Genomic DNA, 26,997 nt, shown 5'->3' with positions numbered 1-26,997 from the left:
AAGAAGTTTGAGAAAGGCTGGTCTATATAACCTGCATCAGAATGAGGTTTGCAATGGTGCGCCTGAAGGCACAGGTTGAAGACCCAGTCAGTTACGTCATGATATGCACATTTGTGTAAATTCATTCCTACGTAATCACCATGACCAAAATTGTACTTTTTTTTTTTACTTTGAATCTTGAAAAAAAAAATATTGACCTACCTACCGACCCATTTTTTATTTTTTTTGGCTGTTACTGCAAACAAAAATATTTTTAAGGATGGCCTTACCTAGCCTCTGTGATGGTACTTCAGACTTTGGTTGCTACTATTCACAACTACCACCATCATTATCATCTAGTTTCCAAGGTGTGCGCACAGGTAGATAGATAGATAGATAGATAGATACTTTAGTCATCCCGAGGAAAATTTTAATCATTTAAACAGTTTAGTTAGCTGGCTAGCTAGCTAGCAGCTGGCTGAGTTTGTGTAATTTCCTGAAGTGGAAAGAGATTTTGTTCAGGCCTTAATAGATATCCTTTGTTTGAAAATAAATCGTTTCTATTCTTTCCTCTTAATTCCATGTGTTGCAACTCTGACTGGTAACTTTGTTAACTTATCCAGCAAACTATTACAAATTCACGACTGTAACAAAACACTGCAACTCGCTTGCCCTCGAACTAGTCCATCTTCCTGTTTCCGCCTTGTCGCGCTCGTCTGAAAAAAAATGAGTGGTGCGCTACCGTGGGCTACACGGCCAAAACTCTGGCGCGCCAGAGAGATCTACGTCATTTTGACGTCACGTTGTCGCGCTACCGGTCCGGTGCGGCGAGTATAACCGGGCCTTTAGTGTGTGTGTGGGTGGGTGCGTGCGTGCGTGCGTGCGTGTGTGTGTGTGTGTGTGTGTGTTTGTGTGTGTGTGAGAGAGGGAGAAAGAGAGATGTGTATTTGAACAACATGTTGCTAGTGGACAGTTGGGAGTAATGCGTTACAAAGTAACGCGTTACTGTAATTCCACTACTTTTAGTGGTAATGAGCATGTAACGAAGTATTTTTGTAAATCCAGTAACGCAATTACAATTACTGAAATTTCAAAGAGTTTGTTACTTGCGTTACTCTGTTGATCTTGTATGAACGACTGCAGACAAGATGCACATTTGCTGCTTTGTCTCCCGACCTTAGCTGTGTTTCCAGCGATTGTGTTTCATGTTTAGATTGCAGATGCATTCTTTACAGTTAATAGGAGCCTCCTCATATTCCTCCTTATTTCGGATTTATGCTAAAACACACAAGAGTGCATTACCAATTTAAATGGGCATCTTAAATATGAAGGTATATTGGGTGCAAAAGTGGCGAGCACATTTAACTGCAGATTTTGCATGTGCACACTAAAGTCGTAAATGTGTAACAGTAAAGTTGAAGTTGTACATATTTTTTTATATCTTGTTAACACAAAATAGGGGCTACGGGTTCACAAATCCTTTTTACAGGTACACAAATCCTTTTTACAGGTACACAAATCCTATCCTGTGAGTCACAACTTTCAAGAGTCACGCACTCGACACTTTTGCTCCAATCGTTGCAGCGCAGTAGGTGCGAAACACATTTGCACATCCGTGTTTCATAATCTGAGAACATGCACAACATTCGTGCATTTGTAAACCCAAATGTGAACTAATGCATCCGAAGTTGTGCATCTGTGAAATAATTTCTCATTAATAAAATTCTACAGATCGCTTTGATTTTCTTGCACGACTACAAGTGAATTGATACAAGTGCTCGAATCTTCTTCTACGAGTGACGATACTTTTGCTCCTGGCTAGGTGATATAATAGGAGCAAAACGATTTGTATGTGTGCACGTCGAGCGAATCGATCGAGAAAACAAGGCGGCCGGATCTGGATCGCGCTCAGACTACCATTGTCTGCTCATAAGGTAAGTAACATGATAATAATATGAAGAAAGTTATCTTGTTTGTTGGTTTACATTATCATGACAGCTATGTTTAGCTTAGTTTACCTGCTTGCTAAATCCTCCAGTGCCAGATCAAGCTAGCTATCGCTAGATAAATAACTAGTTTAGAAGTACAGAAATATAACACTGCCCGTCCAAAATCGTTAACGTTAGGACACACAATCGTTCTGCAATTTTCGAACAGCTGACTTGTATCTTGCACGAAGACTATTGGATAGTGCAAGGCAAGTTAGCAATTGTTTGCTGTGCAGACATTATGAATAATAAGGTCGACTTAACACCGCACACCGCAATATTTTTTTCCTCGCTTTGTGCAAAGAAAAACTATAAATCGTGTGTCCTTCATTGATAAGGAAACATGCTGAGGTTACTTACTTTATGAGCAGGCAATGGTAGTCTGAGCGTGATCCAGGATCCAGATCCGGCCGCCTTGTTTTCTCGATCGATTGCTCGACGTGCACACATACAAATCTTTTTGCACCTATTATATCCAAGGGGGCAGGCGAATTCCCGGAAGTAGAAGAATCGACGTAGGCTGGAGGGACCACCTCTCTGCTAACTCCCATAGAAGTCCATTCATTGTAAGATTTTTTTGAAATACCATAACTTCATATAACATATATCCTGTGCCGATATTGTAACTTCTGTGTAATCCACATAAACACTACAAAGGCAAAACAGACTCCACTAGCTCGTCCGTAACGTTGGTTACCCGTAAGAAGAACGGTTAGCTTGTTCGGTTGGAGGGAAGCTAGCTTTGACGTAATCTCTCTTTCGCGCCGTAGGGAGATAACCGTATTGTTTGGATAAGAAGCTCAGTCCACCTTGTCTATGACGGTAACTCATAAGCAAAACCTAGCATACACGACCGTATGTTAAGGTAAAGCATTAACACAGAGGGAACCTAATAATAATAAAAAAGTAAACCTAATTTTTTTAAAAAGGGCACTAATCATTTCAGAGGTTTTCGATGGATTGACCGTAGGTCGGAAAAGTGGAAAAAAGATTAGCTTCAAGGCTATAACTTTGTTTTGTTTTAGCATGACTGTTTTTGAAGATGATCATGTAGGCTATGGTAGCTTCAACATTAACTCGACTTGGTGAGGATGATATTAATAATAATACATAAATAAATGTTTAACTTTGATGACTTTGAAGGCGAAGGAAGTGTAAGAAGAATTTCTGTGTATCTATCATATGAGTTACAAGATTCAGTTCGATGGCTAACGTCACGAAGTTAAGTGTGAGTCTGCGCAGTACTGGGGGGACCAACTGAAAAATCGTTCTATTTGACTCAGTGCCCTCCCATTGAAAACGACGGAGTCTGTTCGTCCATTTCTTTTACTGTCTATGATTATATCACCTAGCCAGGAGCAAAAGTCACTCGTCACTCGTAGAAGCAGATTCGAGCACTTGTATCAATTGACTTGTAGTCGTGCAAGAAAATCAAAGCGATCTGTAGAATTTTATTAATGAGAAATTATTTCACAGATGCACAACTTCGGATGCATTAGTTCACATTTGGGTTTACAAATGCACGAATGTTGTGCATGTTCTCAGATTATGAAACACGGATGTGCAAATGTGTTTCGCACCTACTGCGCTGCAACGATTGGAGCAAAAGTGTCGAGTGCGTGACTCTTGAAAGTTGTGACTCACAGGATAGGATTTGTGTACCTGTAAAAAGGATTTGTGAACCCGTAGCCCCTATTTTGTGTTAACAAGATATAAAAAAATATGTACAACTTCAACTTTACTGTTACACATTTACGACTTTAGTGTGCACATGCAAAATCTGCAGTTAAATGTGCTCGCCACTTTTGCACCCAATATACCTTCATACTTAAAAAGCCTTTTCCCTTTCGTTTCCATCTCGTAAGCTCCACTACAGTAAAAGCGCATTGTTGTTTAGGCCTATCTCAAAAGCCTCGTTATATCAATTTCTCATTCTTACAACATAGCCACGCCACAACACCAATAGGCTACGGTAGCCTATATATAGCCTTGGCACAAGCAAGCACACGTTTAACTCGAGAGGAAAATGCAGATTTCACTTACCAGATAAAGAAACCTCCAAATAGCCTACCGTAGCGACTTGAGTTATTTGCACAGTAGGCTATATGTTTATATCGGAATTGACGTCCATGGTGTTATGGATTCATTTGTCTGCGACGGAACATGCAACTTCTCTCTGGAACACCTTATCAGCTGAAGAGTAACCTTCTGCATAGTGCGCGACAATCCCAAAATCTCGGATGCATTAGAACTTATTTTGGTAGGTCAGCACTTGTGCAGCGCAGGCTTTTCCCAAACTGGTGGTGCTTAAAATGCTATCTAATACAACTGTGTTCAAAGCAGGATGAGGATAACCTAAGGTTATGTGTGTGTGAGCAGACAATAACTGCTTTGAAAATAGGCCATTTAACATTGTTTCACATTACTTCCCATTGAACGAATTCCATGTAGCCTACAGAAGGATTGCAATAATAATGATAATAATAACTTATTACTATATTGCAGAAGGCAAGTAGTAGGAAAGCAGTAGGCAGTGTACTGTACATATCTATCAAACCACCTAGATGGTGAGGGTGGCGCAAAACAAGGTCAGGGAGGCCTTCATGCATTGTAGAATGTTTTGTGGTCGGAAAAAGTTTGAGAACTCATGCACAAGGCTATTGATTTGAAGGCCCGTTGAAACTACAATAAATAGGTCCAAAACTATTCATTCATATTATAAACTGTTCATATTGACATTTTAAAAGCAGACTTAAAAGTAACTCAAAAGTTACTTTCTCTAGTAACTAATTACTTTTGATATACAGTGATTGGTAACGTAATTGAATTACTTTTGAAAGAAGTAACTAGTAACTGTAACTAATTACTAATTTTCAGTAACTTGCCCAACACTGCTAGTGGATGATCTACAGTACTAACTAGCTGATCATTGTCTTAACATAAACGTAGATGTATAAGTAGTATAAGTATATATACTTGTTTGATCCCGCGAGAGAAATTTGGTCTCTGCATTTATCCCAATCCGTGAATTAGTGAAACACACACAGCACACAGTGAACACACAGTGAGGTGAAGCACACAGTGAACACACAGTGAGTTGAAGCACACAGTGAACACACAGTGAGGTGAAGCACACAGTGAGCTGGACACAGGAGCAGTGAGCTGCCTGCTACAGCGGTGCTCTGGAGCAGTGAGGGGTTAGGTGCTTTGCTCAAGGGCACTTCAGCCGTGGATGTTGGCATGGGAGAGCAGTGCTCAACCACTTCCCCCGCCCACAATTTTACTACTGGTCGGGGATCGAACCGGCAACCCTTCGGTTACAAGCCCGAAGCCCTAACCAGTACAGCTGCCCCTTAAATTTATTTATTAGATGTATTTAAAGTACAGAAAGTAATTGGGTAAGCAAACAGTTTCACAGGAAATAATGCTACGTTGTAGAATCCACTGTATGAATTCATCCTCTAATTAACTCAATTATGGCCTTACCTTAAGCTTCATTGAGCAAAAGTGCTGGTTGAAGACAGCCTTAAAAGAAAACCATTAAAATAATCATCATAATTACTTTGTTCCAACCTAGCCTACTATATGACTTGGATATATTTCTCCCAGGTCTTCTCAAAAATACTTTGTCTCCATATCATCACAAACAGATGATGTGCAGGCAGGGTGAGTTGGAAGAGTGCTTGAGTTGACACACGGACGTAATACGGATGCCTATAACAGTAGCCTATAACAATGGTTACATAATAGCAATATTCCTCTACCTTGGTTACCGTCTGTCTTCTTGGTAAGTAGACCTATTGATGATCTTACATAACTCTTTTTAACACACTAGATGTATTAACTCTCACATTCCAAAAGGTGAAAACTGGCATGACAATGTCAGCGCAATGGTCACCGAAAATTAACATAACATTATGTCCATTTTAGGCTCATCAATGTGATTAGAAATGGCATTACTGAATATGGTTTTATCTTTCTTCAGAGTACATGGGTAACCTCACCCTCGTTTTTAGCCCTTTTGCTGTCTCTTTGGGTGTATGTGTGGGTGTAAGTTCATCTAACTTTAATAGGCGTGCAACTCAACTTGGCCTGAGAGAGAGAGAGAGAGAGAGAGCACTAGAATACAATAGAAGGGATGGGGGGTACTGTTGGTATAAGATCATTTATCTAACTGCCAAGTGGTTGGTAAGAGGGTGAAGGTGCAACATGAATATTTGAAGAACCCACACTGAAGGCACCAAACCACAGAGGAAGGCCATAGTGCCACTGCAGGGGCTTTCATGCAGGAGTGTATCTAGTCCTATAGGCCACAGGTCATGGCACTGGGTTTATGTCAGTTGAACAACCACTACGGACCACTACTTCAGAGGCTGAAAAATCAAACACGCTATAAACAACTAACAACTAAGATGCACATTGTTTTCCTCCTTGCTCTAAATTTAAGAGCTTTAAATAACACATTTAGAAAGTCGAAATGAGAAAGATTAAGAACCAAAATATGCTGAGACCAGAAGCAACTCCATACAGAGTTTGACAAAGGGTAATTTACTGATGCAGTGGTAGTTCAGTGAGTTGTTAAATAAAATATTTACAGAAGCCAAAATTGGAATGTTTGAAAATAATTTATTAGGAGTTTTACGTGTTTTCGGGAGACAGTGTGTACATGTGTGAAAGAGAAAACAAAATAACAAAAATGACACATTGGACATAAAATAAACACAAAACAGTGATCTTTCATGGCTCCGGTTGGTACAGAACACCCACACTTTCACAAATTCAAATCCAACATGAATCTCACGGGGGAATCAAAGCCATAAGCACATAAAGCTACTTTCAGAATGAACGATGACAAAGATTCTAGAACCTGTCTTGTTCTCCTCATGATAGATTCCAATGGTTCATAGTTCTGCTACTAATCCACCTGCCTAGACTATGAGTGTTCTCCATCCTTTATTTGCTCTGCCTACCAGACTGACAAAAATAAGTCAGTGGCAATACTGATAAGCCAAAGACACCTGATTTAGATATTTATAAGTGTGTTAAGGTGTGCTTTAGGGAGAGTTAGACAGAGGAAGGGGGCCCAGGAGTAGACTTGACAGCCCTGATGTACTGTAGGCCTAGGCCTGAGAACACTACGTTCAGTACACTGACAGAATGTTCCACACTGGCCTGGTAGTACTTTTGTTTGGCCAGCAGAGGGAAGTAGAGGACAGGTCTGCCAACAGGCAGATACTGAGCAAACATGATTGTGTTATTGCCTTATCAATTTCTTGATTTTTTTTCTCCCAAGATGTAACAGACAAGTTAATTCATTTTCTCCCTTTCACTCTGAAAACAATTACCCTTCTGTCAGTTTACCATGCACCCATCTGCGTGCAATATAAAGTTGTACCTAAGTCTCAGAGAGAGTGGCAGTTGTAAGAGCCAAATTCACAGTTAGCACTGATTATCATTTTGTAACAAAATAGACCCTGACTGACCCATGATACTCACACACACACACACACACACACACACACACACACACACGCACACACATACACACACACACACACACACGATACAAACACACACGGCTGCCCAAAAAAAAACAAAACAAAAAAAACAATCGGCAACCAGCACGAGAGCTGTGCATGTTACATATCTACTTGAAACAGCATCCTTCATTTGACCTTCAAATGTTCTCTTGAAACAAAGCATGATGTGAACAAACTCAATGGACAATATAAGAACGCAGGGGAATAGGGATGGGTGGGGGCAAAGGGAAACCCTAGCTATAGATTCACAAAAGAAAAAAAAACATAATCCAAAACCAAGGTTTGACAGTGAAATCATGTGTGTTTTACAGTGGACTTCAGGAACTGTATTCCTGCAGTCAGAGTGAATAAACTGGATACTAACATGAGTGAAATGTGTGTTGAAAATACCAGGAAGCTCTCAACATATGACTTGATGTCGTATAAGCTCCCTGACCTGGACTGTATGTGCATCTGATGTTTCTTGTCAGTATTGTGAAAGGATAGGTTCATTCTAACAAAATAAGATTAGTGTGAAAAGACTGTTCAGATTAGCAGTGTTAAGGTAACTTAGATGTACACATACTTTACACGAATCCAGCAATGGCTGGGACTTACTGTAGGCTTATATCCAGCCTACTGCTGATGTTACTATGACAGTGTCTCGCCTCTAGACTGGCATGACTGTTTTTCATTTACAGAGACATCATTAAACGCCAATCACAGTTCCCCATACAGCATAACAACACCGTAAAATGTTCAGTGGAAAACTCAGAAAAGACAGAACAGTATATACAGTGTTTTATTAAAAACAACCGAACCTCGCGGTTAAAAACCCAACTATGAAAAATATTTTCTTGATTATCACTATAATCATTAGTATGCAAAAGCTACCAAAATATACATTTTTTGACATTTCAGCTCATCTTCCACTGGGAAAAAATTACATCCAAAATGTTCAGAGTTTAAAGTTACAAGGTTTAAAACCAGCGAGATAACAGCACATTCAAAGATTATTGCTCCCATTCTAAAGTTGCACAACTAAAAGAAATAAAGAAAACAAACAAACAAATTATGACAGAGAAACATGTAAACCTGTACTCTCATCCTCTGAGCAAAACTCAACCCTGGCCACAATCAGACACACATGCCAGCTCCATCGCACAAAAATCAGTAAGCCACAGCTCTTTGCATCAGTGGATACGCGAGAGTACAGTAACGGCAAAAAACAAAAGCAAGAACTACAGTTAGATACTTTCAAATCACTTTAAAAAAAAAATTATAAAAATAAAACAAGCGGAGACATACAGTGAAAACGACTTCTCCAGATGTCCCGGTCGTTGAGAGAGATAGAGAGAGTGCGAGAGACAGGAAGTGAAAGATGAACGGTTGACCTCTGACCTCTCTTCAGCAGGAGAGATTTTGGCCACTTCAGGCCCCTGCCCCGGGAGCCTGCGTGTTGAAACCTCCAGTAGAGACAAAGTGCTCTGGCTCAAAGCAGCGCTGAGGCCTTCTGTCTGCTCAGCTTAAAGCATGACAGAACACACACACACACACACACACACATGACACACACACACACACACACACACACACACACACACACACACACACACACAGACACACACACACCGAGATGTTAATGTTCATGACGTTTCACTCTTTGTGAACTGCAATGTGTTTATGTGTATGTGTGAGTGACTGTGAGGCTGATGTACTACACTCACTTTTCTTAGTGGTAGCCATTAGTGAAGGCTGCAGCAATCAGAGGACCCTGAGAAAGAAAGAATGATGGAGAGATAGAAAGAGTGGAGAAAGAGAAGAAAGAAAAAAGAGACTTTAAAATATAATCCTTTATGGTACTAAGCAAAAGTAGATAATAGAGCACGATTACAAACATTATTACTGTGTGTTGGTATACTTTCATAAATGTATATGCAAAACACGGCTTATTGGCTTATGATTGCTCATTTCAGAGGTAAACATTAATGTTCAATGGATTAGTGTTGTGATGAAACGTAATGGTGTGTTCAAGACAACTCGAATTCTCCACATCATCCCTTCCATTAGTATGTTCCTACATGAAACACAGCTTAATGGCAGCCATGACTGCTGCTTTAATAAGTAAACATGAATGGGCCATCGCTGGCGTTCTCACCCCCAGACTGTGGCTGAAGCCGGTGCTAGGGGCTGGGCTGGCTGCACTAAGGTAGCTGCTGACCGCTGACTCCTGATTGGCTCCGTACAGGTCTGCCATGGGTCCGGGACTGCTGGTGCTCAGGAAGCCGGCTGAGCGAGAGGGGGTAGAGCCTTCAGGGAGGACACATGACAACCCAATGAAGTGATCGGGAACATTCGCAAATTCATCTCCATACAAACTTTCATTTGCATGTTATGGCAATCATTTACATTGCCAATAAATATATTCAAAGTTGTCCTGGGTGGTACAAGGGGCAAAGGTTCTGGGCAAGACTCTGCATTGCAGACGGACATTATTTCAATATGCATCGCAGCAAAAAGTTATCCTCCAAATGAGTGGTAACGAAGGGGAAGAAATGTGCACCAAAACATAACAGGGTTTGTCTGGTTTACCTCTAACCACTGCTGCTGCAGCTGCTGCGGCTGCCATTGGATTGTAGGTCAGTGGAATGGCTGAGAACAACAGAAAACAAATAACACACTTTTACCTACAGTAACGGTGACAGGTCAAACATAATGCTACATAATCTCCAAGACACAGAAACAAGTAAATAAACATGCAAATCACAATTTACCATTGACATTGTTGGCACATAACACATTATTGTGTTCACTAAAGTACTTTGTTCCAATGGGGTGTACTGCATATCAGATACTAAAATCAATATCATGCTGTATTAGAGGTCATGTTCTTGATATCTAGAGATGCACTGTATGATTTATGAGTCCACTATGTCCAATATCATTTTACATTAAGTGTAATGACTGTGTAGTTGATTGAGGCACTCAACATTATCTAGAGCACCTAGAAATGTACTATTTTTATTTGAATACCAGGACTGGATATAACAGTAATTGAGGTGGCTGCATCTCAGCATGCACGGCACATACCAGGCCAACGTGACTATTTTGTCAGCATCCAATAATCCGGCTTCAGAAGGTAAAAGTCCTGCCATGTATTGGTTGTACCTGTGCGCTTCACACAGGTGATTTCATTACCTAATCTCCGTGGCTTAAGAGTTGTGCTAATTAGAATCAGGAACAAAACTGTGGCAGGACGTTTACTTTCTGAAGCCGTACTTTTACACCTCGGCTCTACTATCTATAGTGTCTCATGTTATCCAAAATATACTGATCTGCAATATGCAGCATGTTCTACATTAGCATCAGTGTCTAACACATCTGTTCGGATTAGGAAAGCTGCTTGTAAAGCTCAAAGGAAGCACTGACCTGTGAGTTCTGGGGGGTGGGGTGAAGTCAGGAGGGGGGTCCTCTCTAAGTGGTACTCTAGAATAGAGATGAGACAGCGGTTAGACACAGCAGAAAAGCACAAATGCGCACACTCACGCCGTCACACACATGTATTCACAGGTCAAGCTTGTACAGTGACACTTAGCTAAAGACAGGGCACAACAGGTAAGGAGGGATCACAGAATGACTCATTGGATACACACCAGCAGACTTACAGAGAGACAGACAGACCGATTTGATTTACTGTATATATATGTGAACTACTTCATGAAATCAGTGTGGGGGTACACATACACATGCACACACATGTATGAATATACATATATAAACACAAACACACATGTTTAAGTACACTACTTGAAATTTACAAGCAGCTGTCTGTCTGCCAAATTTTCAGGTGATGTACCTGTTTCTAGAAAATGCATTTGCATTATATGGGCTTATGTTTTGTGTGTGTGTGTGTGTGTGTGTGTGTGTGTGTGCAATTTGTCTGTCCTTATGTGGTGTGTAGTATACCTGTGTGTGGCTGTGTGTGTGTGTGTGTGTGTGTGTGTGTGTGTGTGTGTGTGTGTGTGTGTGTGTGTGTGTGTGTCTGTGTGTATCATCATTACAGATAGATAGATTTGCAAGTACAATGGAAAGAAGCAGGTTGCTTTACACTCTACTAAAAGGGTGCATATCCACAAGTACATATAGTCTTTCACAAATGCATGCAACCTGATAGGTATCTATATTATCACTGGAAAAGAACACAAGACAGATACATTTATACAGTAAACTACCATGCACACGTGTGTGCGTACGGAGTGTTCAATCAGAGAGGCTATTCTACTGAATGAAGGCCCATCTTACCAGGGAACTGATAGGCGTAGCCGGGGGTCAGGCCAGCGTAGCTGCGGCTGGTGTAGGTGGCCGTCTGGAACCCTGGGTAACCTGAGAAACAGGACAGGTGTCTGAGCAGGACGTCACTGGGACCGTTGAACTGAGTGTGTGTTTGTGTGTGTGTGTGTGTGTGTGTGTGTGTGTGTGTGTGTGTGGCTGGCTAGGCTTGCAGATGTGCCAGGTAAACATTTTTTTTTTTTTAAACAGAGTTTAAATTAGACATGGGCTTATCCGCAACTCATACACTGACCACTAGCTGGAGTCAGAGAGTTTTGATTCCACTAATGGCCAGTATGTTGATGACTGAATTGGCACTCACACACATCACAATCTTCCTCAACATCTTTGCCATACACAGTTCTTTCATTTATGCTACACTAAACTTAGTTATTGAGCCCCAATTCATATCAGCCTGAACATTGTCTTTATTTCCGCTGTTTAACCCAGACCCAGGGCCTGGCATCAAGAGTGGCAGGTATCGTCTTACCCAGCATGCCGATTCCTAGCATGAAAGCATCCATTCCGTACGGCATGACCCGTGCGCGACCTCTGGATGAACCTGTAGGTGTCATCACTTCCTTGGGCTGAGCCTTCTTGCACTCCACCTGAAAACAAACACATTGGGTGAGAGGTGAACCCTGGCTTAGCAGCAATCAAGTTGATATGAATAGAACTGTTTAAAAATGACAAATTCACAGCTAAAAGACAAATGGTTGATTCCGCCTGTTACTGTACAAAAGCATAGACATATTTACATCTTCACTCTCTCGCTCACACACACACACACACACACACACACACACACACACACACACACACACACACACACAAACACTCCCTACTCACTCACTCACTCACTCACTCACTCACTCTTTCATTCACTCACAAAGCACATACAAACACAACCTGTCTACCCACCATTTTGTTGTTGATCTCATGGAAGTGGATCTCACAGACTTTCTCCACCACGTCCTCGTTCTCGAACGTGACAAAGCCGAAACCTGAAAGAGGAGGAGGAGGGCCCAGAGGTGAGAGCCGAGCTCGCTCACACACAGACAGAACAAAAGCCGCTCACGCATTTCACTTGTCCTCCTCCACGTTCCAACTTCCTTTTAGCATCAGGTGTCAAGGCCACCTCAATGATCAGCCTCAGTGTTTCTCTTGCTTCATGGACTATTCAAAAACTCCAGCTCTCCCACATAGCAGGTTTCATGATGATGCTACTTATAATTATTCACTGAATGGATAACATAAGAACTTTAACAACTATTATACAACAATATTTTAAGAACTTAACTTAGGAACAATACTTTTAGAACGACAACAATAATTTCACATATATACATATACAGTACCCTCCAGAATTATTGGCACCTCTGCTAAAGTTGACTAAAAAGAGGAATATAAAATCTTACCTAGAGATTGGCATGGTTTTATTTCAGTTAGCCTATTAGCTGGTTTGATTTGCCTTGAGCTCAATGAGCATAAAAATAAAACCATGCCAATCTCTAGGTATGGTGAAGGGTATGTGATGATGTGGGGCTATTTTAATTCCAAAGGCCAAGGAAACTTTATCAAGATGAATAGTATCCTGGATCCAAGAAATAACTGACCTTTAAAAATAAAGATCTGCCTGCCTCTATGGGAATTTAACATAGGGGTGCCAATACTTGATGACCCCTGTATTTTAAGGAAGAACATTTATTTATGTATGACACATTATTAATTCACAAAGAAAATTGGGGTCCTTAAAGGTTGGATATTTTCTCATTTTTTACTTAAGGCATTAAGATACATTTCCAAAAGATGATTTTATATTCCTCTTATTAGTCAACTTTAGCAGAGGTGCCAATAATTCTGGAGGGTACTGTAAACTCACGGTCTGCTAGATACGAAAGATTGTCTGGTAGATGCCAAAGATTATGATAAAATATGATAGTGTTATTCTGCATTGATTACGAAATGAACTTACTAACTAGGAGTAATGCATGACATGCAATGCCATACACAATGAGATGAATGGCATTAATTTATTTGACAGGAAGAACTCTCATAGCCTACTATGATCCATAAAAAAGATTGGTAGTATGTAACTTGTATAACTGTCAGTGCCTAAGTGACCTCTGTATACTTACACAGAGTGAGGGTGGGTGCTCACTCTGAAGAGTGGCCATTCTAGATGTTGGTGAAATCACATAACCATTTACGTTTTCACACCTGAGATAATTTCTGAGGACAAATACTCCTTTGCAAAAGGACCGACTGGACCGTGGACAGTACTTCACATTAACATGAGCATTTATATTAAGATCCATAGCCGGCCGGTGGTAACACACACATTTAATATCTCTTTCTATTTTGTGTTCACGCTGAGGTGTCCACACCGCTCTGCTGTGAGCGTGGCGACCTGGCACGTTCACACCGACTGTTCATTTTTTGTCCATTTCATCCCTCCTTCTCCCTCATTCCTTCATCCCTCCTTCTCCATCACTCCTTCATCCCTCCTTCTCCCTCACTCCTTCCTTCACACTCCTCCCCCACCCTGTAACCTCCTGCGCCTCCAGGTCGCTGCAAAGCCGTCAGGCTGTCGTAATCGATCAGTAGCTGGGAGGGGGAAATGCTTAACGAGGGTTTATCTTAAACCCAGATTAACTGGACGACTAATTAGCCCAGCCCCCACCCCTCCCCGATGGATTGCCCTACAGGAGAGTAGAGGAGAGAAGAGGTGGAGGAGAAGAGAAAGAAGAAGAAGAAGAAGAAGAGGAGAAGATGAAGAGAGGAAAGAGAAGAATGGATAGACTAACGAGGACTTTATAGGAGGCAAATGGTTGACAGATGATTTTAAAGGATAGTAAGTCTAGTCTAGTAGTATTTTTGCACACAGAACTGTATAATGGAGGGCTATGGTAAGCAGAAACAAGGAATAGTGAACACAGGAAGTGAGGTTGTCAGCGGGGGGAAATGAACCCCCACTGTGGAAATGATCGGAGAGGACCCTGATTAAATGTCTGATTTGCTTCAACTAAAAAGCACTGTGGTACTGTGGTCTATAAATGCATGTAACTTGACTTGAATTGAGTTGATCTGGTGTGGTTAAGGGATGGGATCGGCTCCAGTCAGGTGTAAGACCTGAGGGACCTATTTACAGCTAAAGTTGTGAAAATTGACAAATGGTGCGGGTGTGAGAGACAACAAGAGACATAGAGATAGAGGTAGAGAGATAGCTAGATAGCTAGATAGAAAAAGAGAGATAGAGAGAGATAGAGAGAGAGAGAGAGAGAACATCCTGCTCATCTCTGTCCTCAGGCTTGAAACTTATTGCATAATTACGGCTGAATGTATCTGACCTTCAGCTTGTTCTCCACAGGTCCAGTCAGAGCATTAATCTAACCTTATGTCGTGTAATGCAAACTACACAGGCAAGCTCTGCAAAGTGAACAACTCAAGAAAGACAACCACTGAGCATCTCCCTCCACATTTTACAGCGGAGTGAGATGCTCTTCTCACAAAGAGATGATTAACTGTAAAGTGAACGGGACTTACTGTTTTCTGAAGCAACATTAATTCCATTACAAAGTCGAAATACGAGAGGTAAAAATAAATACTAGAATACTAACCTCTATGTCTGTTGGTGGTTTTGTCAAACATGAGCATGGCGTCGTCAACCTAGAAGACACAGAGTAGGAGAGAGAAAGAGAGTTAGACAGCGGACAGGTATCAACATATTTCACAACCAAAGTGGACTACAACCAATTCAACTGTATGCTGTACTGCAATTTACCATAAAAACCAAACAAAAACAAATAAAGAGGATCCAAGTGACATATCTGAACCAGGCTAATGTACAGAAGGAACTCACATAGTCTTTGCCCGAAAATAAATAAATGAATGATATAGTAATTCATAATATAGCAGTTGGTGTTTCTGATGAGTTCCCTTTATGCATAAAAAAACCCCAGAAACAAATAGGCTAATAAGGGCCTTGACGAATGTAGAGCGCTATTACAGAAGTGACTGTATGCTCTGGTCCCCCTGATCCGGGTGGGTTCAACCTCCACCCCCTGACTTAGGTGCCCAGTGACAGATGGACAAATCGAGCGCAGGGAGGAGGCAAGGAGTGAGGCAGGGGAGAGAGGACGACGGAGGGGAGCAACAGGATGGGGTGCGGGGGGGTCAGTTCAATAAAGGAGCATCAGTGTGTGTGTGTGTGTGTGTGTGTGTGTGTGTGTGTGTGTGTGTGTGTGTGTGTGTGTGTGTGTGTGTGTGTGTGCATGTGCATGTGCATGTAAGAGGGAGGGGTTACATTTAAAAATGTCCTGCTCTGAGTTGAGCTTCGCCATTTTCTCAGAGGATGAGAAGTTTTGGAAAAGGAAAATAAATAATAAAAAAAATAGTCAGGCTCTTGGTAACCAACCCAACAAGTGTTGAGAGGGCAAATGCTCTTTTAAGCTCCCTCTCTCTTCTCAACATACTTAACAATTTCCATAGCAACTGAAGGAGGGGAGGGGGGGGGGCAGATTGGGTGTGTGGACTAGAACACACACACACACACAACACACATACCCCTTCTAAGAATTTTCTTTATGAGTGTATGGTTGAGGAAAGAAAAGCTGGGAGGACAAGAACCTTTGTGTTGTACAATAAGTGACTCATATTTTCATAATTTGCTATTGTACAATGTGACCTGTGTGACTCTTTGGCATGTGTGTGTGTATCTGTGTGTGTGTGTGTGTGTGTGTGTGTCTGTGCCCTGAACTGAAGTGCTACTCTGAAAAGAAAGGAAATAAATGGGGAATAGAAGACATGCTGAGACACCGTTACAAAAACCAGAACAAGAAGTTACACAGCTACAGGAGATTGAGAGATGGAGAGAGAGATAGAGAGGCTGGGAGAGAGATTGAGAGATGGAGATAGAGAGAGAGAGATGGAGAGAGAAAGAGAGGCTGGGATAGATGGAGAGAGAGAGGCTGGGAGAACACATACAAACAAAGAAAGAAAACTATGGCCACTGTATGACTTCTGCACATGTTGTTTCTAGCCCTTAGTTTGCCCCTATCATTTCCCCCTTCTCATTACTGATGAAGTAGATGCCCCTGCCCACGGCATTGCTTTACATGTTTATAGACTCTGATGTGCCCAGTAAAAACCCCTGAAAAGAGAGATGATTACCAATCGCCTATTTTGGGACCCTTCCTGACTCAGAGTATTATAAATTGAAATAAGATCATGATCTAGCCGTGATCGGACTAACAGACACCTGCCAAAAACTCTTTATCACATGCATATAACGTTGCACTTAGGACTGACTGAGCCAGGGTGTATGCATGTGTGTGTGTGTGTGTGTGTGTGTGTGTGTGTGTGTGTGTGTGTGTGTGTGTGTGTGTGTGTGTGTGTGTGTGTGTGTGTGTGTGTGTACACATACATCAGTGTGTACAGTATGTGTAAAGAGTCAGTGATTCTTTAGTCAAGGCACACTCTCAATCTCTGGCTTTGGTGAAGGTGTGATACAGGGTCCTGCAATGAGCCAATGTTTCTGGCTGTGTGTGTGTGTGTGTGTGTGTGTGTGTGTGTGTATGTGTGTGTGTGTGTGTGTGTGTTGTGTGTTGTGTGTTGTGTGTGTGTGTGTGTGTGTGTGTGTGTGTTTGTATGTGGCATTGCTTACAACTTGAAGGACAGCTAAGCATAGCTCTAGAAGAAGAGGCTCTGTGGTGAAGGTCAAAGGTCACTTGTGCACTGTGTGTTGCATGTGTGTGGGGTGAGGGCGTAAGTGTGTGTGTGTGTGTGCATGTGTGTGTGTGTGTGTGTGTGGGGTGAGGGCCTAAGTTTGTGTGTGTGTTTGGGGATGGGGTGGGTGTGTGTGGGGGGGGGGGTGGTGGTTGAGGGCCTAAGTTTGTGTGTGTGTGTTTTGGGATGGGGTGGGGGGGTTGTCTGTGTGTGTGTGCGTGTGTGTGTGTGTGCATGTGCTTTTTTAGTGTGTAAGAAGAGCAGACGGTCTGATCACATTCAACTCACTGCTGACAGTCCTGACATTTGTGAAATGACCCCATTGGTCAAGACACACACACACACACACACACACAGACACACACACACACACACGCACACACAAACACACACACACACACACACACACACACACAAACTTACTCAAGTACACAGACACACACATACTCACATACATAGACTCACACAAAAAATATTTCTCTCTCTCTCTCTCTCTCTCTCTTTCTCTAATAGCAGGCAGATAGAAACCCCAGGACTGACAGAAAAACATCTGCCTTCTGCCATTCGTTCCACTGGAGAAACAAACACACCACAGCTAAGTACTGTGTCTGAAGATCACCAATTCATCAGGTGGTGCTCTCTCCCACACTTGCTGCGAGACACAATCTTTGATAATTAGGACTTCAGTCTTCAGCAGTAATTAAGGCTCAGTCCTTGGGACAAAGTAAACTCCACACTATTGAAATCCGTTAGCCAATGTACTTAAGATCTTAACAGACAGTGCACTGATGAGATGGCTACTTTAATTCAGCTGTTGTCAGTACCTTTCCTACCACAACAGCAAAAAGTCACCAGGGCATATCAATGGGCCTTATAATGATACAATCTATCTGACCTCCTAATAAAACACTTAAATAAGAGTGTGAGAAGGGAACATTAATGGAGTAATATGTCACATGGCGGACATTTTAATAGAGGACAGCACTGTCCCCAACCCCTCCTCCCTCTTCCTCTCATCCTGCGTGTCTTTCTCTCTCTCTCTCCCATCCCTCTCTCCACCCCCTGCCCAAACCAGGGTGAACAGACAAAGTGTCCAGTGAGGCAATCTAATGTGGAACTTCCACGGGTGGCTGGAACCTACATTTTTCCATCTATCTTTTTCTCTCCCTTACACCCTCTCTCTCTCTCTCTTTCTCTCTCTCTCGCTCTCTCTCTGTCTCTCTTTCTTTCAACAAAAGTCACACCAGTGGGCTTTCTATGATAGACCATTCCTCGCTCCGATCCTCCATTTAAAAATGGGCTCCAATTATGGGATCAATGCAAAATGAGTGCAGTCATTCTCCCACTCTAATTGTCGTCTCCCTACGGATTCAAATCATAAAGCTTCAGTGGAAGCTGAACTCAAACTCAAATCCCTGTACAGACGAGACATTCTCTTACTGTCTTTTCCAACTGTATATGTCTCAGTCCTGGTATAGGGCAGGGACAATGCACAAAAAGTATTTTTGTTTTTTTGGAGACATGGAAAACGTAACACATGTTCCTGTTCTGTTAAAGTCCAAACGTCCATGAAGTGAAGAGGAGGCATAATGTAATGGCAACTTTTCTGTCTAATTTTTTCGGTTGTATTGTTACACAGATTTCAGTGTTGACAAACGCCCTCGACCCCTTATTCACAAAAACACACACACAAAACACACACACTCACACTCAAACACACACACATACACATACACAGACACACACACACACACACTCACACGCTCCACAAGCCTCTTCTCCGCTGAATTACTTGGGGACAATGGCGAGCCTGGGTCGCCACGGTAACAGGCCGGGAGGGGGTGGCGGGTTGGAGCAGCTGTTACATCAGATTAATTCAGATTCGGGTAATCCCTCCCCCCCTCTGTCTCCACTCGCAAAAACTTTTCGTTCTCTCGGCACCCCTCCCTCTAGCGCTCCCTCTCCAACCCTTCTACTCTTCTCTGCACTCCCTTCCAACTCTGTTCGTGCCTTTGCCTCCTCTGTGCCTGTCACTTGTCTTGAAAGTAATTTGCCAGACTTGTTTAATTACAGATAAGGTGTTCTATAATCTGCTAATGTTTGAAACTATTTCAGACTCTTCACACAAGAAATCAGAAGAAAGACGACATTAATGTGAATGTGAAAATATATGTGACTGTTATGCCCTTAATATTTTATGACATTTGCCACTATGGTACGCCCATCAGACCAGACAGGTGAAATGATTTTGCTGTTCATGCTGTCATAGTGTGTACCAGCTGAGGAGGATAAGTTAGAATCATAAGACCTACCTTTCCAAACTGGTCGAAATATTGCTTAACATCTTCGATGGTGGTGTTTACAGACAGACCTCCCACAAAGATCTTCTTGGTCCGAGTCACTAACTGCAATTGAAGAGAAAACACGAGAAACAGACGTTCACACACAGAACAAATGTGGCAGAGTTGTATTGTGTGGCTGAGACTTATTACAAAAATAGCTTGATTAATAGAATAAAAATAAGTGACTGCCTGTATGCTATGTTTCCAAATAATTATCAGACATCAGACAGAATATAGGATACACAAACAAAAACAGAGATTGTTAGACTCATCGACATACCTTCGGCTGCGCTCTGCGTGGGAACGCGACTTTTGGGTCGATCTAGAGGAGGAATTCAAGACGAGAGGCTAGTTTAGACAAACACAGACACAGTCCTTAAAGCCAGGGGAAGACTTGAAGAGATCGCTGGCTCTTTATCCAATCAAGGTAGGCTCCTGGGGATATGTCCAATTTTGTTGTTATTTCCTCTCAAACTTTTCCTCTCGAAAGCATGCATTTTGAATGTGATATGTAGCAGCAAAAGAGATAGGATACTAATGCAATGTTTTGGGAATCCCCTATATTTTGAAGTGTATTAGTATTTTACACAACTGTCGTAAACACCACTCATAGCTTGCACCCTTCCCCTGGACATGTGGTACATGTGGACATGTTTACAAATCAGCTAATACTCCAAAGAGCCATGCCAACTGATAAGGCAGTATTAAACAACAGTAGGATATTGCACAATTGCCATAAAGTAGAGTCAGGGGAGAGCGAAGGCTGGTTCTCCGTAGACAGGTTGAGATAGGCGGATGCGCCATTCTCTCAACTACAAGTTAGTTTACCATCAAAATGGCTGAAGCTGTTATATCAAGGTAGAAAAAATGCATAGGATGCCTTTATGGGGAAAAATTAGCAATATCATCCCAGGTGACAAGCAAAATCTCACAGATAAAAGTGGAAGGTAACAAAGCTTAAAGAAACCAGACAGAGAACAAAAACTGTAACAAAAAACAGAGCATAAGGGTGGGGAGAAGAACACTGAATACATTTGGTTTCCCGCCATTTCATATGACAGGTGCAGAAGAGAGTGATCTGGTAATGGTTCACCTGGGAAAGGAAAAAGAGAGTGGATCGGTGACGTTCACCTGCTGCTAAACGTGGGAAAGAAAGTGGGGGTATATAATCACCTTTCCATCTGACCTGGGTTGTTTATTTCCTGATACAGTTTTTATTTCAAGCAGCCCTGCATGTTAACTAGCAGTGGCCTCTCTCACCCTTGGGTTAGGACACGGCTTCAGCTAGATGCTGACAAGTGACTTAGGAAGTAAATCTCAGTCTCATTCTATTCTTTACACACACAGTCTCCTGGTAGTGCATGCCTGTCAAAGTGAGTGAAATACTGTGTGTGTGTGTGTGTGTGTGTGTGTGTGTGTGTGTGTGTGTATGTGTGTGTGTGTGTGTGTGTGTGTGTGCATACATGGGTGTACCCCTGTGTATAAATGTGTGTGTGTGTGTGTGTGTGTGTGTGTGTGTGTGTGCACTTAGATTGGGATTGTAAGTGTATGTATATGGAAGAAGTTGATCTCTCTGACCTTTTCTTTCATGGCATTGTGTGACATGTGATCTGCAAGAATCTCACACAAACACTAAAGTCACAAATACATCTCAATTCCCAAGATAAAAAGGAAAAAATTAAAAGAAAATAAAAAGAAAATGGACAGGTATACAATAGAAATAAAAAAGATTGACATGAAAATGATAGAATCTCAGACAGGACAGCTTGTTTGTGCTTGTTTGTTTTTGCATCTTTTGCCTCTTGTTTTATTTATTTATTTTCTATCTATATTTTTCTTTTCCTACCTTTCTTTCTCTCTTTCTCATTCTCTCTGTTCCCCTTCATTCTTTTCTTTGTCCAGTCTACATTGTTGTGGGACAATAGTGCACAATGAATCGCATCTTCCATGGAGTTGATCTGACCCAAAATCTCTACTTGTAATGGAAACCTTTTTTTTTGTCATTGTAAAGGCTTGACTACCACTACTAAATGTGTTAGTGCTACAGAATTTCATCACAAAATCAAGAATCATTCCAGTAATTCATTTCTCTATGAAGAACTATGAAGGCCATCTGCATTCAAGCATTGGAGACCCTCATGCAAAGAACAGAACATTCCATCTAACCAAACAGCTAGTACATGCTGTGAAGACGCATGCTACAAATAGGCTAGAAGATCTCTATATTAGTCTAACAAACTCCAGCTAATCCAGCTAGATACCCACTGCTACACTATGTGGCACTGTACTGTAGTGACAGAACAGTACAGAGCTAGCAGCAAACTAATATTAGTTTGTAACCAGCAACAGGGTTTTATCACCAGAGCTACTGCTAAGAGCTGGCAGCCCAAATGAAGTAAACCACTTCAGTTCAACACTGGAGTTGTTTGTAATGGCACATACTGTATGATATCTACCAGTATTGGATGTGAAGTAAAAGAAAAAAACAACAGCTAGAGAATAGAGAGAAGATGCTAGGCTAGACTGAGTGGAGATCGAATGCGTAGAACTACGTTTGTTTTTAGCACTATGGTTCTCTATCTACAACTCTGATATAGTCACCTCGTGTCACCAACCACTTCTGTCGCCCCACACTCCTGTGCACAATCAAAAACAAACAGACACACACACGCACATGAGCACGCGCACACACAAAAAGAAATAAACAAAATCAACACACAGACACACATTCTGGTGGGGATCAAACCTAGTAAAATAAAAGTAAAAGTAAAATAAAAGAAGACACAGGGTACATCAAAATGAATGGGGTTAATCATGCTGAATAAAGAAAAATAAAGATGTGAAGAGCATGGGAGTGGCTCATGTGTAGTACAGACCAGCAACACACACACCTCTGCATCAGGTTCTGTTTGAAACAAAACGTGTAACTTCTGCAACATAAGGTAATATCATTTCCAATCATTGTATTACATATTTATGTTGTCAGATAAAACAGGGTAGATAAAAACAAAGGAAGAGTCTTATTCCCAGAGTTTTGTTTTCTTGTGTATTCATCATATGAAAATATTCTGATGCATGAAGCCCTATTTTTGAAGTATACCGGTCAAGGATGTTGTGTGTGATTTAGGATTTAACATGATTGAAAAATGTACGTCTAGGCCTACTTTTTTAAATCCCATGCCTCTGAATGTGTTTTTATAATATTGTTGCCCATACAGTTATTCCAATAAAAACATACAAAGCGAAAGAGCATACCAAACTGTGAATGAACACACACACACACACACACACACACACACACACAAACACACACACACACACACACACACACACACACACACACACAGTGTCTGGAAAATAGTTGTATATTCTGTGCATAAACAAAATGCATGCTTACATGGACATATATGCATACACATACCAAATACACACACACACACACACACACACACACACACACACACACACACACACACACACACACACACACACACAGACAAACACACACCAGTGTCCAACAGTATCTATTTGGGTTTACTGAAAAGGTCAATCCCATCAGGTCAATCACTTAAAATCTGTCAGCAGCAGTTGGCTAAGGATACTATAATGAGTAAAACCCCACTGTAGCACACAAACACACACACACACACACACACACACACACACACACACACACACACACACACACAGACTAATCCAGACTTACTATCCAGGTTCAAGCCCTGGCATAAAGATGCACATAGTCTAGTCCAGCTCGTACCAGTTCTATTCGATCTGATTAGTTGTTGCAGAGCAACTACTTTAATTATTACAAAGGACACAGAAAAGAGGAAGCAGACTAAAAATTGCCCCCTGCCCACAAATCTCTCTCTTTCACTCTGTCTGTTTCTCTCTAATTCTACTCCTTTCCATCTCTCTCTCTCATTCTCTCTCCTTAATTCCACTCCTCTCCATCTCTGTCTCTCATTCTCTCTCTCTCTCTCTCTCTCTCTCAATCCCCCTCTCTCTCCGTCCCTCCCCCTCCCCTGCTTGCTTTGGTCAGCTTGTTAGGGCTAATCTCTTCCAGCCCAAAGGAAGGCCAGGCAGCTTGCCATGAGGCACCTTCACACTGGCCCCAGTCTCCCAGGCAGGGCTGGGGGTAGTATGGAGGGCTGAGGCTAGGGGTAGGGGTGGGGGTGGCAGTGGAGGAGGGGGCCTCGAATAAAAGCCTGCGTGTCTCTCGCTCTGCCTTGGCCTCTGCTCACGTAGCCCAGATTACTAAGTTTACATGGAGTTCAGTTCAGAGGTATGGCCAAGCTGTTACTGAGGCACAGAGGCATGGGAAGAGCTTGTGCGCTAGCCACTGAGCTAGTAGTGCAGCAGCCCGTTGTCCGCAAAACACTACAGAACTTGAAAAAAGTGGAGAATTTGTTATGTGTCACCAATAAAACACATACTGCAGGAGCATTGGTGGGTGATATATTATCTTGAAGCTGCCGATTTTTGTGTCAGAGAGCGAAATACAAAAGTGGCCATTCAGCTATGTGGGAATTGACCAAACAAAGCTTGATGTATTTCATGAGGACATATTCCATTCACCTATAGGAAAAAAGTGATGAAAAGGTCCCTTCATGGACCGCTAACTGATGAATTTAGTCTTTATTACAGACTTTACACACGGACTTCAGAGACAACACTTTATCACTTGAGTTTGCAAGATTGAAAGACGCATGGCTGTGTGGAATGTCATTTGAAGAGACTGTGGTCGCCATGCCAACTTCTGCCCTGACTGCAAGTGACAGCCTTGTCCTCCTGACTTCAGCAGCCTTTGTTTATTTCTTTTCTTTAGCCAGACAAAGACTAGGCTACATGACGGGCATTTTACCCGAACTACTATACTTCTCTAACTTCTGATTTAAATGACCCCCCCCCCCCCCCCCCCCACACACACACACACACAAATGAATTACACAGTCCTCTACCTACAGCAAGCACGTGGTACATATTTTAACATCAGCAGGTGCCTGCTTTGTATATAAATCTATGCAATCACGCTTGAAGTGCTCTGAGACAGTAAGGTGGCGGTGGCAGAAGGAGGACTAAGGGGGTGAAAGAGAGAAAGAGAGACTGAGAAAGAAAAAGAGGGAGAAAAAGTAAAAGAGAGAGGGGAGAGAGAAAGAGGGAAAGAAACTCTGAAAGTTTTACTGAACTGACCCAGAGACACTACCACTCCCTCTCTCCGACCCCCTGGGGAAAGAGACTCGACCGTCCCTATGGCAACCAACGGGCAGCATTGTCCTCAGACCCGCCCACATCCACAGCACTCACAAAGACACACACACACACACAATTGCTCACACAAACACACACACATATATACACACACATTTACATTCACATACACACACACAAGCTAACTCGCTAAAAGTAAAGTGAAAGCTGTACACAAATGTAATTTTCTTTCTTTATCATTGTTTGTGTTTTACATACTTTCGGAGTCAAGCTACCTCTATGATCTCCACGTCACTTTATGAACATTATTGCCAACAGAGAAGTACGGGAAGACACTGGCACTTCGACAAAAACAACCTTCTGTCCATAACCAAAACAGTGTCACCTGATGAAAAATATCCATCTTTGGGATAATAAGTGCTATAAAACTATTCTCTTCTATAATAACTGCACAAGATATGTAACAATACAAGAATACATGTGACAGAACTATTAGTAGGTTAGGCCAAATAATAATTGACCAGTCATTCTGGAGATGCATGGTCCGCTGAGATGATTCTTTAGGTAGGTAAAATATGTGGCTGAGAAACAAGAAGCTGATAACTGTAATCAAGAAACAGGTCTCTGATTTAATTAATGACTTTATGGTCCACAGTGTTAAGACTGGGAATTATTAGTTTCAACAGTTACCAACTAACTGTATACAAAGAGATTTGTGCACATACACCAACAGTAGTTCTTTATAATTTCGGAATGCAAATATACTGCAATAACAGATAATAGTCAACCTATGCCACATAGGTTTTGCCCTGAAATTGAATGTTTTTTTCAACTAAAGCATCACAGTACAAATATGTGGCCTGGCCAGAAGATGTGAATTTGCAGCCCATTTTACGGTAAAATTTGCAGTAAAATTTTACGATTTGAGTTAATATCTATTCTTCCTAATTCAAAAGAGTTTTCTTAACTTGAACACATTGTGCCACATAGAGTGGCACTCACCCTACTAGGTTCCCCAAGTTACCATGGCAATCGACCCAGAGGGAGAGAACCTTCCTGGCCTCTTTGCAGGAGAAGGGAGGAGGAGGAGGGTGACTTTGCTCCATTGCAGAACTTTACCCATTCAGTAACCAAATGACAAAACTCACGAGTCCAGCATTAATGTGTAAGTCACCACATAATACTGTATGCTGAGTAAAAAAGCAGATTACAAAGTGTACAAACAGTTAGTCTTCACGCTGTCTTTGCCAGTCATCTACAACTCATCAGCACATGCTGAGACAGCAGTGGCCTGAGATGAGGAGTTTGTTCAATGTGACTGAGCTTTCATCAAGGTATGTAAGCTGGCCTAGGCTACTTCTTGTGCGGAACAATGTTTTCTTCTGCGATGTCTGTGATCTCAAATGTTCACATACATTTATTGGTTGCTGGCATGGAAAAGGCATGCAACAGAGTTTCAACTGTTTTTTTTTTATCATAAATTAATTTTGCACGATTGGATGAGAGAGAAAAAACAGTTCAAACAGACCGACTATACAACCATGTAGCCCGTCAGCAGCCCTCAATGATCATGTCAAGCACACAAAGTGCACCTGCTATTATTGCATATCCTGGAATATACTGACATGACACAGCAGCAGCAAATAAAAATCAAATCTGAGCACAGATAGACTATGTAAAAAAATTAAACTCACTGTTTTTGAGTCCAACTCGTGTCTGGTCTGGGCCAAAACTTTGTCCACACCAGCTTGATCAACAAACGTGACAAACCCAAAACCCCTGTAAACAAACAGACAAAAATTTTTTCCGTGGTCCTCCGTATGCTAGAGCGCAGTAAATGTATAAGCTCACAATCGTAAAAAGAAAGCGTGAAGCTCTCATGCGGTTAAGGCCGAGCGCTGG

General features: G+C 41.8%; 1 protein-coding gene across 1 annotated transcript in view; it reads right to left on the bottom strand.

Annotated features, from left to right (window-relative positions):
- Positions 1-9,212: 9,212 nt before the first annotated feature.
- The window catches only part of msi1b (musashi RNA binding protein 1b), a 19,133-nt gene continuing 1,348 nt past the window's right edge, over positions 9,213-26,997 (bottom strand). Inside the window, exons 4-14 of the mRNA XM_076269894.1 lie at positions 26,790-26,874; positions 20,165-20,206; positions 19,855-19,947; positions 15,436-15,484; positions 12,737-12,819; positions 12,306-12,423; positions 11,789-11,869; positions 10,916-10,972; positions 10,079-10,138; positions 9,645-9,796; positions 9,213-9,260 (exon numbers count right to left, since the gene is read on the bottom strand). Of these exons, the coding sequence (XP_076126009.1) occupies positions 9,219-9,260; positions 9,645-9,796; positions 10,079-10,138; positions 10,916-10,972; positions 11,789-11,869; positions 12,306-12,423; positions 12,737-12,819; positions 15,436-15,484; positions 19,855-19,947; positions 20,165-20,206; positions 26,790-26,874 (862 nt within the window). The 3' untranslated portion in view covers positions 9,213-9,218. The remainder of the gene's footprint in view (positions 9,261-9,644; positions 9,797-10,078; positions 10,139-10,915; positions 10,973-11,788; positions 11,870-12,305; positions 12,424-12,736; positions 12,820-15,435; positions 15,485-19,854; positions 19,948-20,164; positions 20,207-26,789; positions 26,875-26,997) is intronic.

Source organism: Alosa pseudoharengus, unplaced genomic scaffold (assembly GCF_046254945.1).
Source record: "Alosa pseudoharengus isolate Yale_2024_CS ecotype anadromous, Long Island Sound unplaced genomic scaffold, YU_APseudo_1.1 YU_APseudo_1.1_scf_6, whole genome shotgun sequence".
NCBI lineage: Eukaryota > Metazoa > Chordata > Actinopteri > Clupeiformes > Clupeidae > Alosa > Alosa pseudoharengus.
This window is presented reverse-complemented; position numbering and strand designations above follow the sequence as displayed.